The sequence below is a fragment of the Microcebus murinus genome, chromosome 6 (genome assembly GCF_040939455.1).
Source record: "Microcebus murinus isolate Inina chromosome 6, M.murinus_Inina_mat1.0, whole genome shotgun sequence".
Lineage (NCBI taxonomy): Eukaryota > Metazoa > Chordata > Mammalia > Primates > Cheirogaleidae > Microcebus > Microcebus murinus.
In genome coordinates, this window is record NC_134109.1 from 83,307,936 (window position 1) to 83,323,789 (window position 15,854).

The 15,854-nt window shown below is 33.3% G+C and overlaps 1 protein-coding gene across 4 annotated transcripts in view; it reads left to right on the forward strand.

The window, feature by feature from the left end:
* CTDSPL2 (CTD small phosphatase like 2) overlaps positions 1-15,854 on the forward strand; it is an 87,257-nt gene that overhangs the window by 65,777 nt on the left and 5,626 nt on the right. For all 4 annotated transcript variants that reach the window (XM_012766689.3, XM_076004310.1, XM_012766687.3 and 1 more), the window contains exons 9-12: positions 11,041-11,103; positions 11,208-11,287; positions 14,316-14,442; positions 15,685-15,780. In XM_012766689.3, the coding sequence (XP_012622143.1) occupies positions 11,041-11,103; positions 11,208-11,287; positions 14,316-14,442; positions 15,685-15,780 (366 nt within the window). The remainder of the gene's footprint in view (positions 1-11,040; positions 11,104-11,207; positions 11,288-14,315; positions 14,443-15,684; positions 15,781-15,854) is intronic.

Consider the following 15,854-nt stretch of genomic DNA (forward strand, 5'->3'; position numbering starts at 1 on the left):
GTGTGTTGGCCATAGTTTTTACTTTGTGTTAGATTTTCCTGTCATAAGATTGAATTAATATAAGTGAACACACTTTGAAAACTGCAAAGTGCCTTTCTGTGTTGGCGGTTTGTTATTTAATTAGCAATTCCTTCATACATAACAGTTGTTGAAAATTTTTGGAAAGGTCAAAAAGTTTGTTGTCTGTTAAGAGGATGCCAATCCAAGGATTAACTAAATAAAGCCACAGATCATTTATCATGTGGATTATGGTTGTTTATGTGCTGTTAATAGGCAGTTAGAATGTGGTTATAGTTTTCTTGGTAGATGATAGTTGCTATCTCACAGGAATCATAAAATTTCAGAGTTAAATAGAAGTTTGTGGTTCAAGGCTACTTTATCTAGTAATGAGTCATAAGGGGATTTATTTTAGTAGTTATTGTCAGTTCTAGTTTCACCTAAGGTAGGTATGATAGCTGTGGTAATATCTGAATACTGTATTCACCTCCCTTTTGTATAAACTGATTTTAGTCATGATATATAATCAGAAGATGAGCAAAATATACATAAAAATAGAGGATTTTATGATTTTTCTTTTCCTTTTTAACTGGTTATTATTTGGTTTAAAGCAAATCTTTTTCTTAAGACATATTCTGCCCAATAGGTTGTTCTTGTTTAGTATACTTTAAGGACAGGAGTCTTACAGCCAATATAAGTAGTGTAGCAAATATCTTAGTTTTTCTCTTTTTGGCTTGATAAGCTTGTCGAGTCTTTCTCTTTTTTGGTATTTTTGCAAGATTACATTTGAAAGCAATGGCTTTAGGGCTTTACATTTGGAAAGGAAAGTTGTTATTTGAAAAATATAGGTAAATAATGATTTTGAGATGATTTCTTAAGCTTCCAGGTTTGAAATTTATTTCTTATATGTGGTTTTTCCTCTGTTTATATAATTTTTAATAGTGAAATAAGAAACTTGGAAAGTAGATAAATTTGATTCTTCCCCTTAATGAGTGTTTCTTTTCAGTATGACCATAAAATTGAATTTTTTTCTTATTACTTCTGCCATTTCTACTTTAACTCACTTTTTAAAGTTCTTATTATTTCATGTGGATCTCGTTGTGTTATTTTGAATAAAAGTCTTCTAGCAGTGCATATGACTAATATTTTAAAAACTATACTGCATCTACCTCTGGAATTCAGGAACTCTTTTATATATTCTGAGTTATACTTTCTGAAACTGAAAATAAATGATCTAGCCTAAACAGGAGCAATGAACAGGCAGTTTGAATCTTACAAGCTAAGAGGTGACTGCATTTTAATATGATTTAGTTACTGTATCATAGAGTGTAGTTCCTCTTTGGTAAATTTTTGAGGATATCCATAGATAGTATTGGGTACATTCTCTTGGATTTCTGGTTTTGGCTTAGCCATTCTGTCTGCCTTTTAAAGATTAACTGAAGAAATCTTTGGGTTAGGGTTCCCCAAGTTTTCAGACCAGCAAGCTCCCTTTAAACAGGGAATGATGTCTTTTAAACTTTCAGTGGTGTTGTCTCCATCTACTGGCAAAGAAGAAATATACACAAGGGTCTGAGATGATCTAAGAGAGTTTGGAGAAACCACATTATTAGGTAAGATGTAACTTACATATTTAACAACTATACTATGACGTGGCCCACTTAAAGGTAGAAACTTGTAAAATACTGTATATACTCTTATTTTTTTAAAAATTTATCAAGGTGAAATTCACATGACATAAAATTAACCATTTTTAAGTGAATAGTTCCATGGCATTTATGTATATACTCTTGACTATATCAGTTCCATAGCATTAATATATATTCTATATGTTACAATAGCATGAAATTTTTCATCTGAATCAAAGCTAGATAAAATGTCTTCTTGGGACTTATTTTACTATTGTTTTCTTTTTATGATAAATTTGTTATGGTTGATGTATAATTTTAATTCTACATGTATTTCTCTTTCATTTCCGAACAAATTTAAAGTGTAATTTGTATTACATGCATTTTAATAATTGTTTATATCAGAGGTTGGAAATCTTTTTTATAAAGGGCCAGTTGTAAATATTTTAGGCTTTGTGGTCTCTGTTGCAACTACTTTTTCTGTCATTGTATCATGAGAGCAGCCGTGGACAGTACATAAAGGAAAAAGCATGCCTGTGTCCCAGTAAAACTTTATTTACAAAAATAAGTGGTGTGCTGAATTTGGCCAAGAAGCCATAGTTTGCTGACCCCTGCTGTAATAATTCTGAGAGTATATACAGTAACTTTACATATTCAAATTCTAAGTGGAAGTGAGTAATCAAATGCTCATCAAAATTCATATATATATATACATACATATATACATAGAAAATTTAAATTAGCTCCACAGTAATTCAGATGTGGGCTTTAAAGTTTTTTTTTCACATCAAAGTTTGAGGTGTCCACTAGTCACGTTTAAAAATTGCCTGACTTGGCCAGGCACGGTGACTCACACCTGTAATCGTAGCATGCTGGGATGCCGAAGTGGGAGGATCACTTTAGGTCAGGAGTTTGAGACCAGTTTGAGCAAGAGCGAGACCCCCTTTCTACTAAAAATAGAAAAAATTAGCCGGGCGTGGTGGTGCACACCTATAGTCCCAGCTACTCGGAAGGCTAAGGCAGGAGGATCGCTTGAGTCCCAGGAGTTTGAGGTTGCTGTGAACCAGGCTGATGCCACAGCACTCTAGCCTGGGCAACAAAGCAAGACTCTATTTTAAAAAATAAAATAAATAAATAAAAATAAAATTGCCTGACTTGATACATACTTTTCTTTTGATTGATAAGTATGAATAAACTTGGTTAATGCAAGTCTTAGTGTTTATAAACAGGTACATTATTCTAAATTTAATACCTTGAGTGTATTTGAATTCCATTTCTCTAGAGGATGAAGAAACCTAAAAGGTCCATTTCAGATTAAAATGTGATGTATGTTATACATCACTGACAGTAATAGAGAGTTTGTGTATATGCAGAAAAAGTCATTCGAAAGAACTGACTTTTTAAAGTGAGGATATGGGACTCATGAAGGCAAAGTATACAGATTTTTGTTTGGGTCTATTTTCTTTCCTTAAATTGGTACTTTTTTTCTGTAAATTGTTTTATAATTAGTTACTGAGAAAACATTTATTCATAAAATGGTACAAATGCATTTGATATCTGGAAAAACAAGTGCATGATCACTTACAGTGCACATGTTTAATTTTTATATTTAGCTTATATTGGCACATTGTCAGGAAATCCATCTCGTGGTGTTACTCAGTTAAGAGGTCTCCACTGTATTTAGTTTCTGTTCCTGCAGATCCACCAATTCAAGACTCTAGGTCATCTCACTCCCTCTTCCATCCAGAAGATGACTTCTATCCACAAGCAGGACTGAATCAAAAGACATTTTTCACTTAGCTCTTGAGATGAACTACCTCCTCAATGACCTTCCTCTGTCTCCATCAAGAACTGGAGCTCAGTTTTTTGAAGATGTAATAGAGCTACTCAGCCCAAATGTGGCTGATTGAAGACAAAAAGAAGATACCTCATATGTTTCACCACAGTGCAGCCAAACGTAACTGTGTTGTCCAACTCCTCATTCTGTAAAGTATGGCAGGGTCATCTGATTTTTGACTCTGTTCACCAATAAGACTTTAGCCAGTCAGTGGCTTTCTGAAGATCAGTAAAATCAACAAACTTTGGGTCAGCTGTCCAGAAATCAGATTGTGGTAAGCACTCAAGGAGAGATAGGATCCTTTAGGGAGCTACTTGTAAAGGATGCTTTATTAGTAGAAATTGTTTTTTATGGGAAAAGTTACGGGAAGAGGTGGGTGGGGAAGCCCATGGTAAGCAAAGCTTAGCTTCTTCCCCATTACTATAGTTTGTTTTCTTGGGAATCTTACAGCTTAGGATAATTTTCATACCACAGATCAAGAGATGTAGAGGGTCATTCACTTCTGTCTCCTCTCTACAGTCTTTCCTAGAAAACTCAACTTATATTTTTGCTTCATGAAAAAAAAAGCAGTAATTTAAATGAATTCTGTATAAATACCTAATTTTTCTCTTTCCTCAAGTTCTGTCTTAAATTGATACTAAAGGTATTTTGTTGTTGAGCTTCGTAAGCATTATTTTGTTGCACAAAAGTAATATGTGGGCCGGGCGCTGTGGCTCACGCCTGTAATCCTAGCTCTTGGGAGGCCAAGGCGGGCGGATTGCTCAAGGTCAGGAGTTCGAAACCAGCCTGAGCAAGAGCGAGACCCCGTCTCTACTATAAATAGAAAGAAATTAATTGGCCAACTGATATATATATAAAAAATTAGCCGGGCATAGTGGCGCATGCCTGTAGTCCCAGCTACTCGGGAGGCTGAGGCAGAAGGATCACTGGAGCCCAGGAGTTTGAGGTTGCTGTGAGCTAGGCTGACGCCACGGCACTCACTCTAGCCTGGACAACAAAGCGAGACTCTGTCTCAAAAAAAAAAAAAAAAAAAAAAAAAAGTAATATGTGTATTTGTGCCTTAAAAAACATTAGGGGTTGCGGACACTTAGTGTGGAGGATAAAAGTAATATTTTAGATGGTACAGAATAGTATTTCAATAGATAAATGTTAAAAATACTAATTTAGAGTAATTTTTATTTATTTATTTATTTTTTTTGAGACAGAGTCTTACTCTTTTGCCTGGGCTAGAGTGCAGTGGCGTCATCGTAGCTCACTGCAACCTCAAACTCCTGGGATCAAGCAATCCTCCTACCTCAGCCTCCCGAGTAGCTTGGACTACAGGAGCACACCACCACACCGGGCTAATTTTTACTATTTTTATAGTAGAGACACAGTCTCACTCTTGCTCAGGCTGCTTTCGAATTCCTGAGCTCAAGGGATCCTCCCACCTCGACCTCCCAGAGTGCTAAGATTATAGGCATGAGCAACCACGCCTGGCAATTTAGAGTAATTTTAAAGTAACTTTCCCATCCTTTTTAGTAAGTATAGTTAGTCATTAGTATTAATTTTTTCATCATAATTATTCGCTATTAATTTTTAGGCTAAAAAAATGATGCAGATGAAACCTATAGTATTCTTCTCAAAAATAAGAAAATTTATTTCATGGGGAATTTTTTGTCTAAAATGTGTCTTTTAAAATAAGCAATTCACTAAAAAAAATACACTACATGCAAAGCTCTTTGTTTAACAGCTGAAAACATTCTATAAATTTAGAAGATGTGACGGTTGATTACTGAACATAGTAAATTGGAGGTGTCATTCCCTTTGAAGTTTAGAGTTTGAATTTAAATTTAACAATTTCGTTTTACTAAAATGGCCATTGTTTTGCTCTTAAAATGATTAAACTTTATATTAATATAAACACATCAAAAGTTTTTTGTATATGCAAATATATATGTACATATTTAAATATATCTATAATGGCCAATTTTTACTTGATGAAAATTGTGCTTCATTGCTAACTTTTAATGCATCATCTATATGAATATATCAAGCTTCGTGTTATCCCATACGGACTCTTTAAACAATTCCTTTTCAAATTGATGATTTCCATGTAATAGAGTAAGGTTTTACAAAAGCTTTTAGTTTGATTATTTTTGTTGTTTTATTTTGTTTTTATTTTCATTGGTTCTGATGTTTTAGTATTTATCTGTTTATCCCCAGATTCGTCTGTAGGCACAGAACTTATACAGCTACCCTCAGCATCCATTTACCTCTTATTGGAACTTTGCGAATCAAAAGATGACTATAAAATCACTCAGTGGGTTATGAAATTGAGGTTGCCACAGGGCCTACCTGAGCAACTTTCTTTCCTTGGCGATTTGGGTTTTGACTCTGCTCATGTATGAATGCCAAGAAATGGTTAACTAAGTTAAATAGTTAAACTATTAACTGACACAGTTTATTACTGTCCTTCTTCCAAAAGTACGGATTGTAGCTGTAGAGCTTTCTCTTGGGAATTGAGGTTACCCAGTTCTACCCCATAGAATCATACTTATTCCAGCTATTATGACTTATTACTTTTAAATAATGAAGTAGATGATAATCATAGCTAACAGTTGTTGATACTTGAAATATGCAAAGCACCGTTCTAGGTGCTTTATGTATTTTAACTTCTTTAATCCTTATGACAACCTGTGAGTAGGTACTGTTATTACATCCATTTTATAGATGGGGAAACTGAGGTATGCAGAAGGGTGAAAAAATTGGGAGCCACTTGTATTCATGTGGTATCTACTAATGGTAAGATTTTTCAATTAATTGTAGCATCTCATTCTTTGTATTCCCCCCAACATTGTTAGTTTTCTACTGCTATAATTCGTACTGCTAATTAAATAGTAATAGCAGGGCACCAGGTGGCTCACACCTGTAATCCTAGCTCTCTGGGAGGCTGAGGCAAGTGGATCACTCAAGGTCAGTAGTTTGAAACCAGCCTGAGCAAGAGTGAGACCCTGTCTCTACTATAAAAATAGAAAGAAATTAATTGGCCAGCTAACATATATATAGAAAAAATTAGCCGGGCATGGTGGTGCATGCCTGTAGTACCAGCTGCTACTGGAGAGGCTGAGGCAGGAGGATCACTTGAGCCCAGGAGTTCAAGGCTGTAGAGTTTTAGGCTGCAGTGAGCTATGATTGCACCACTGCACTCCAGCCTGGGCAACAAGACACTGTCTCTTAAAATAAGTACACACACATACACACACACCTGTGTGTGTGTTTTTCCTAAAAAGACTCACATGTAAGATAATTTTTTTCTTAGCCACTTGACCACAAATTGAAAATACTTGTTTTTGGATGGAGTTTTGTTGTTTTTTTTTTTCATACTGTTAAAATTATCTGTGATATTAGATTAAGGCTTTAATCTATGATGTTAAATAAATTACTCAGTGCATAGCTTCAAATTGCATGATTAGATTGAAATTTCAATTTAGACTTTACCACACAATATTTATAATCAATTTATAAGTAGGTGTTATGTTAATTACTACTTTTATTAACTTTAGTTCTATTAACCTTTCTTTTTTTTTTTTTGAGACAAAGTCTCACTCTGTTCTCTGGGCTAGAGTGAGTGCCGCGCGTCACCCTAACTTACAGCAACCTCAAACTCCTAGGCTCAAGCAATCCTTCTGCCTCAGCCTCCCGAGTAGCTGGGACTACAGGCATGTACCACCATGCCCGGCTAATTTTTTTCTGTGTATTTTTAGTTGTCCAGCTAATTTCTTTCTTTTTTTTTTTTTTAGTAGAGACAGGTGTCTCGCTCTTGCTCAGGCTGGTCTCGAACTCCTGAGCTCAAACGATCCGCCCGCCTCGGCCTCCCAGAGTGCTAGGATTATAGGCATGAGCCACCTCGCATGGCCTCTATTAACCATTAATGGCCTATTAGTACTATCTATATACAACTATAGGAAATTCTCCTTAATACCAATGAAAATGCAGGCTTTCAGGTGTTATTTGTAAGTAGTGTTAATATAGTGGGGTTTTTAATTTTCTATATAAAATTTAAATTTTGGTAAAATCAGTCCATAACACATTGTACAAGATTAGCTTTGTTATCAGTTTTGCAGATATCATTCCTAATAAAGTTTTATTTTAAAGGTTTTATATAAAACATTGATAAATCCCTATCTTCACTAGAGAAGTAGTCCATCATGTATAATTTTTATATGATTGTTTTTCATTATCATATCAGGCATCATTTTTAAACTTCTGACTTATTTTTTGGTTTAGTGAGGAGGATTAAAACTATTTATAGCATAGATAGAATAATAACTTTAGATTTGGAAGAGCATATGTATACAGCAGGGTGTCCCAAAAGGTGCCATACATAAGGTAAATTTTGTAAAATTTTGTACCGAATATTTTGTAAATAAAGATACATTTAGTTACATTTACCCTGTAGACTAAAATGAAGGTTTTGGCTTTTGTGAGACTACATAGTTTTGAAAAGTTGCAAGGTGAAGGATGGTTGGTAAAATAGTAAGTAGATGAAGGAAATGGGAAGTAGGCAGCTCAGGAAAGGAATTTTTGTATGAGAGTATAGGTAGAAGAAAAATGGAGTTAATGGCATCTGTGGAATAGATTTTGAAGTATTTGGAGGCATGTCTTTGTGTGCATCTATATGCCTGTATTTCTGTGACCTAATAGAGATGACACAATAAGTAATGGTACGTCTCGAGAATTAAACTCATTGTGTTATATGTACTTGATAAATGTTCTTTGTTTCTACTGGGCAATACTTGGTGCTTCTTGATTTGTATATTTCTGTTCACACTTACTATTAATATATCCAAATGCTGACACTGCTGGCCTTCTGTCTCTACTTCTGCTTCTTAGATTTTGCCTTTGTATTACCTGACAGAACCTCATGTGGCCCTAACCCTAGACCCGCTCATTGTTACTTTGTACCTTTCTACATTATTTTTTTCACTAACTTTCTTAGTCTCTGCCTATGTTTTTTAATCCTGAAACATCTTCCTGTTCAAATGGTGAATCTGTTCTGAGAATAGGAATTATAATAGTCAACAATTCTTTCTGTTCTCGTGGTAAGGAAACACTCTAGCAAGGTATCCCTTCATCTTCAGTGTGCTACCTTTTATCCCTAGTAAACAAACATATTTTAGAAGCACTGTCAAATTTTAAGATGTATGTTATACTTAAATACAGTCAAAGTAGTAGAATGTATAATGAAGTTATAACTTTTACCTGATCTGGAAGTCACTGCATAAGGGGTTGGAAAATATTAGCTGTTGACAGTGTTCCACTTATGCTTAGAAGGTATGGTTCAAATAGAAGTATTCCTGTGCAGTGTTATATTAGAAGAAATGAATCTCAAATTAAGAGGTCTTGTTTATCTTATAGTTTACCATAGGTTGAATATCCCTAATCCAACCTATCTGAAATCCAGAATGCTCCAAAATCTGAAACTTTTTGAGTACTGACATCATGCTCCAGGGAAATGCTCAATTGGAGGAGCATTTTGGATTTTAGATCTTTGCATTAGGGATGCTCAGTCAGCGTAGCACAAATATTCCAAAATCTGAAAAAAAAAAAAAAAATCCAAAATCTGAAACACTCTAGTCCCAAGCATTTAGGATAAGGGATACTCAACTTTGTATATGAAGCAGGTGATAATAGGGATATTGAAAATAAATGAAAAATACATATGCAAAAATGAAATATTTTTGGTTATTAAATGCATACAAGTGCAGAACATTGACAACAAAAGGCTCTTGATGGTTCATAGTTTATCATCCACCTTGAGATAAGGTAATTTATAAAAAGTATTGGTTTTTCTTAACTGTCACAAATCTGTTTTGAAAGGACCCATAGTTAAAATGATTTTGCCAGTAAAATAGTAATATGAATACATCAAAAGTCTATCATTATTTAGCTTACCAAACAAATAAGGTGTGTGTGGTTTTCAACCTAAGTGTACAAACTATACTAAATGTCAGGATAAAAAATGTTAAAACTGATTAGAAGAGTAGTTATAATTTTTTATATCTCATCCTAGATAATGGTGATTGGATACAAGGATTTGGTTATTTTTCTTTGCTAGGAGGAGGGGCATATAGCCTACTTTGTTTCTTATGAGTCAAAATTAATAGGATTAAAAACACCCAAACTTTTATCCAGCCCAGAGATGGGAACAGAATGTTATTAGCAAAGTAATAATCATTCAGAATTTGTCTTCTTCAGTCAGTTCTTAAGGAAGTTCAGTAGTTATAACTTGTGTAATCATGTAGGCTTGCTTCTCTTTCTCTATTTATCTCTATTGCCTAACTTTAGGCAATTCTACTTCATTTACTGAACAGATTTTTATGAGGTACCTACTATATTTGTCTTATATATTTTGGACTTTGGAAATCACGATGATTAGTAAAACATAGTCCCTATCTCTAAGAATCCTTTGCACACTATCCCCATTTTGTCCTCAAACATTCCCAGAGCTAGATTTTTGTGTTATAGGGGCATTTTCGCGTGGCATGTGTATGGATGCCAGAATTAAACTCCACTACCTGGATTTGAATTTGTTGCTACCGCAGAGGGTATGTTTTTTTTTGGGGGGGAGGAGGGTATGTTTTTAAAAAATATGAATCCAGTGACTCTGGTTCAATAAGTATTTGTTATTCATGGTATCTGAAGCTAATAGTCACCTTTGAGTGGAGTACAAAATTTTAAAATTTTTTTGATTTTTTATTTCTCTGTAATTTCCCAAAGACATCTTTTTAAATATAATTTTAGTGGATAGTCATGGATCATATGTCTGCTTTTTTAATATTAAGGTATATTACAAGAGCTACATTAAATACAGGCAAGAAGACAGACACAGAAATAAGAAAATAATGTATATAAGGCAGCTCTTCGGATACACATTGGCCAGGTTTTGAGAGCTGGTGTGTGTGTTATATTTTTAATCTTAAGTAGACCAATAATGCTAAATTAGATGCCACATCTGAATCATTAAATGTAGAATAGCAATATTGATCTCTGAAAAATTGTGGTTATTTAAACCCACCAATCCAGACATCTCCTTCTTGAATATTATTTACCTTAATAGAAACTTAAAGACATTTTTAGCAGGTGATTATTGAGAAGAAATTCTGAATAATTATTGAGGAAGGTCATTGAGACAGGTCAGCTAAAGGTGGACACACAGCCTGCCTAATAATTGGATGGATGCTACCTGGCTGGAAGATGGAGTTGATTGGTGGATCAAAATCTCAGAGGGACACCTTCCATTTTTAGTTTAAATGTGTATTAAAATTATATTCCAATGAAGTACTGTTACCTTGTATGCTGCTGTTTAACTATTAAAGTGAAATGACCAACAGTGATTATTATTACCCTACCAAAAGATTGTTGTAAGTTATCTCTTATATGTGAAATATGTTTGGTTTGAGTGGTAATTAGTAAACATTTCTATTTTAAAAAATGAACTTTTAATTATATGTCCAAAGTTAGATCACAAGATATCTTTAAAATAAACTGTTTTCATTTTATGTTTATTTGCTGAAACCTATCTTTGTATTTCTTCAGGTTTATGTGAGATTAAGACCATTCTTCAGGGAATTCCTGGAACGAATGTCTCAGATGTATGAGGTAAACAGGCTTAAGCTGATTACATATGTATTTTTATTTTATTCAATATAGTACCCATATTTAGATCATGTATAATGATTACTTCTTTTCCCCTGAATTTATAGATCATTCTTTTTACTGCTTCTAAGAAGGTGTATGCAGACAAGTTACTGAACATACTAGACCCTAAAAAGCAACTGGTCAGGTAAATTTAATTAAGAAATAGTGGAAATGTCTGTCACACTGATCTATGAAGTTACTGATTCTATTTAATTTTAATGCCCATTTTCATTTAGCTGCATATGTAGTGATTTAAATTGTGTTGAATGGTGAAAATAAATGAATTTTTTAAAGCCCCCAAACTCTTTAAGAGTTCCTAATGATTTACCTGCAGACAGACGTTCTTTAAAGAATACACAACTCAAATGTGTTTTATTCAATGTGACATCTATATCCTCATTTCTTTTGGGACTGGGGGAGATGGAGGGTGGGGGATTGATTGTGTGGAATTTTTCCACTATGTGCATGATGTTTCACCTTATGTGTCAAAGATAATGCATGTTATATTACTTTTTTAATGGCATAGAGAAATAAAAGTTAATTTTTCACAGAAAGGATCAAATTAAACTTTTGCTTTTTTTCAAGAACAAATTTATCTTCCATGGAATGGAAATGTTACATGAATCTAATTGGAAATTACAGTTGGTTTAGTCAGAGCTCTGTTCCTTATGTGTGCCTGAAGTCAGCAGATGCACTGTGTTCCTGGTTAGGTGGGAGTTCTTTGGGTGATTTCAAAACATTTTGAAAATTAGTTCCATTATTTCCATCAACTGAAGTGATATATTAAGACTACAGCAGACTTGCTGTATCCTCTAAGAGGTAGGAGTTAGTTTTTTGAGTTTTTGACCAAAAGTTGAGAGAGATGACACAAAAATGCCCATAAAAGCTATAAGAGCTTGGTATTAATTTCCTTGAATACTTTTCCCCATATTGTCTTAGTGGGAAATCCTAAACTTAATTTTCTACTGTTAATGATACCTTTATTATTGAATGGTTGCAATTATACTGAAAGGCTTTTCCTAATGTCCATATTTTAGAGGTATTTTTCCTTCTAAATAAAATTGTAACATCTTTTATTTTTTAATCTAAAGGATCAAAATAAGTAAGCTGCAGATACACAAATAAGAAATGATATTTTCTGTTCACAAAAGTATATTGTAATTTGTGGTCATTTTACCTAACTTTAATAAAAGTATACAAATGATTTTGCTTTGATGACTCCAGTGTTCCAGGGAACAGTGGTGAGCAACAAGCCCTTCCCTCTCGGAGTTTTCATTTTACTGGGGAACAAATATTAGTCATGCTATTATAATGTGTTATAAATTAATACCTCTCTTTTAAACTAGATTTATAAAATCTACATATTTGGGAGCTTCATTTTGTTTTATCTAGTTATATTTTGAAAAACTTGAAATAAGAGCTTTTTGAACAGTGAATTGAATTTGTTAGAATGATAGGGAATTATCTACGTTGGTGACCAGGTAGATTCTGAGAAATTCTATAATCGCTGAATCCTGTGAGTCTGAAATGCAAATTTGTTGATATGGAGGATTTATTGGGTGACCAGCATCTCTTTTTTTTTCTAATACTGAAAATACATGCAGATGGATCCTCAGATTTCTGAATGGCTGGAGGGTTTTTAGTGTAATTTAATTAAAATAACCATAGTATCCACATACATATTCAGTTGTCTCTTGTCTCAGCAAGTTTGCTACCATTGGTAGAGGCATCAGTGGTGACTTGCATTATGTGCTGTACCTGCCTCTCCAATTTCCTCATATCTAAATGTTTATAGAAATAAAATATGGAATCTTAGGCCCAACCAGGACTTGAATCATTTTATCTAGTCTTTTTTTTTTTTTCAAAAAAGGATTGTCTTAAATCTTCCAGAGGCAGATGATCATTTGACTATTATTATTAAAATATTCCTATATCACAATAAGAGGGGAAAGAACTATTTGTAAAATTCTTCCTCCTTGCCATCATCACTGGCACTGATATTTTAAAGGTTGAGATTGTACTTGTGTATGTATGGGGTTTTATTTATTTAGTTATTTATTTAATTTTGGTAGCAATGTGACAGATTTTGTGGGTAGAAAATACCCCTTTCTTGAAAGTATGTAATTAAAAATACAAGTATAAGTAGGTTCTAGCTCTTGAAAAGTTGTTTAGTGGGAAAAGACAAATTACCAACTTATTAATGTGTACAGAATGGAGTATTTCAAAGTGAAAAACATCAGTATATTTGTACCAATTATTAGTAATATTCAGAGACTAATATTTTGAGTATAAATTGAGACTACATAATTACTGTAGTATATAGCTATTGTAAAACCTTTAATAACTTTCTAAAATGATTTAGCATTTTTCTATTTAGTATCTAAAATTGATGAAACATCTGTTTACATTTATAATATTTAAATCTGAATTAATCATTTCATTCAATCACTCTTTTCACATGATTATACACATACACTAAATTAAAAGAAATTGGGGTGTTTAGGAAAAGTTGAAATGATGGAATGTTTTGGCCTTAGCACCTTTTCTCTAAAATTATAAGAAAAACTAAAAAACACTTTAAAAAATGCCAACACAAAAACATTCCTTCTTATATTTTCTATTCTGGCATGTACAGGGATAGGGAGGCTGTGTGGTCTACTGGTTAGAGCAAAGGACTGGGAGCCAGGAGGATCCTGGGTTCCAATGCGGGGCTAACCACTGACTTACTGTGTGACCTTGGGCAAGTCACTTGACCTCCTTGTGCCTCAGTCAACCATCTGGAAAATTGGTTAAAAAGCAGGACCTCGCTGACAACCAGATGCTGCATCTGAGCTGAGCTTTTCTGGGTAAATAAACTACAAAAACAATTTAGAATTTTTAAATCCCCCTTTATAATTTTTAGTATTTGTAACATTTTAGGATAAACCAAAGTTCTTTAAGGCATAGTAATATTTGGTTGTAAGGTTTCAATAATGGCTAAGAATTTTTATAGTAAAATGGTAGCCCAAAGCTTAGGCTCATATTTGTATTTGAATTTCCTTTGAGAGAGAAAGAATAATAAGGTTTAACCTGTAAAGCCTATGGTATATGTATGTGTTATATATTTCAGTATATGTTGTACTTTTTAGAGATTTTTTTTTTTAAGAGATTGTTGTTTTTATTTTTATGTTTAGGCACCGGCTTTTCCGCGAACATTGTGTGTGTGTGCAAGGAAACTATATAAAAGACTTAAATATCCTTGGAAGAGATCTTTCAAAAACTATAATAATTGACAACTCACCACAAGCCTTTGCATATCAGGTAGGAAAAAGTTGTTAAACTCAGATTGGGAAAAAATACAATGAAGACAAATACTGGCAAACAGAAAATGATGAGAGAAGAACAAGAGAATTTTCACTGGTGGAATTTCCATTTAGTGTGTCATTTTTTAGAATTAGAAATGCCAAAGTGTATATTCTTTGCGTAAAATTTTTCTTTTAAACGAATTGCAACACAAATGAAGAAAAATCTGAGTAGTGAATTGGAATAAGGAGCTATAAGATATATGTCATTTAATAGCATTCTTATCAGTTATTAAATCAATGATATTAGCTTAACTGTGTTCTTCTAGTCTGTTTATTTTATTTCACATTCTGAATTATTTTCTTAGACTATTCCGGCAATCTATTTGTACCCTTTGTTAACATTCCTTTGAAATATAATTATAACTAAAGAGCCATCCTTGAAAGATATATTTTATATTACAAATATGTCCATGTGATAGGATTTCGGAGATTTTGCTTCACAGTAAATCAGTGCAGAATAGGGACAATGGAAAATGGATGGAGTATAAATAACAACAAGATTGGCCTTTAACTTTTGAGTGTCAAAATATCCACAAAAAAAGCAAAAAAGGGAACAACTGCATATGATATTGAAATGTGTTCACTTTAGGTCCCTGCTTTTACTTGCTTGTCCTTTCGAATTTCATCTTGGTTCCTAGATAAAATCATTTCAAGTATCCTCTATCTCATATGTAACATTGTTTTTAGACTCTTCTTCATTGAAATACCACTGAGTCAGTTTGTTACGTTTCTGCTGTGTTTCAGGTTATCATGCTGCTTTGGGGGACTAGAATAATGAATGGGACAATGGTCCCTATGTTTAAAAAAAAAAAGTATGTGTTCTGTTCTTGTTCTCTGTTTAGATTGGCAATATCCCTTCATTCACAATGCCTAGCATTGTACTAATAGTCATTACTTCTTGAATAACGAATGTTTTGAATTATGTTAATGACCCTTACAAAACTTGCTTTAATGGAACTTTCTTATTTAATTTTATATACACTGAGAAGAAATGACACTGAAAAACTAATAGGCTTCAAGTTATTCTTTAACATCTGTCTCTTGTACTGTTGAGTTGTCAATGAAAACTCTTGTGATATTCCTTTTGAAAGGAAGTCTTAGAGCAGTATTTACTTAAATCTGTTTCTTTTTTAAGCTTTTCCAAACGAGGCAAAATATAAGTAAAAAGAGGATTTAATTTACTTATTTATCATTTTAGCTTTCTAATGGAATCCCTATAGAAAGCTGGTTTATGGATAAAAATGACAATGAACTCCTAAAATTGATTCCATTTCTGGAGAAGCTTGTAGAACTGGTAAGTATATCTTATAATTTATCTTTCCATATTGTATTTTTGTTAGCTCAACTATATTGAAATAAATCTCCTTT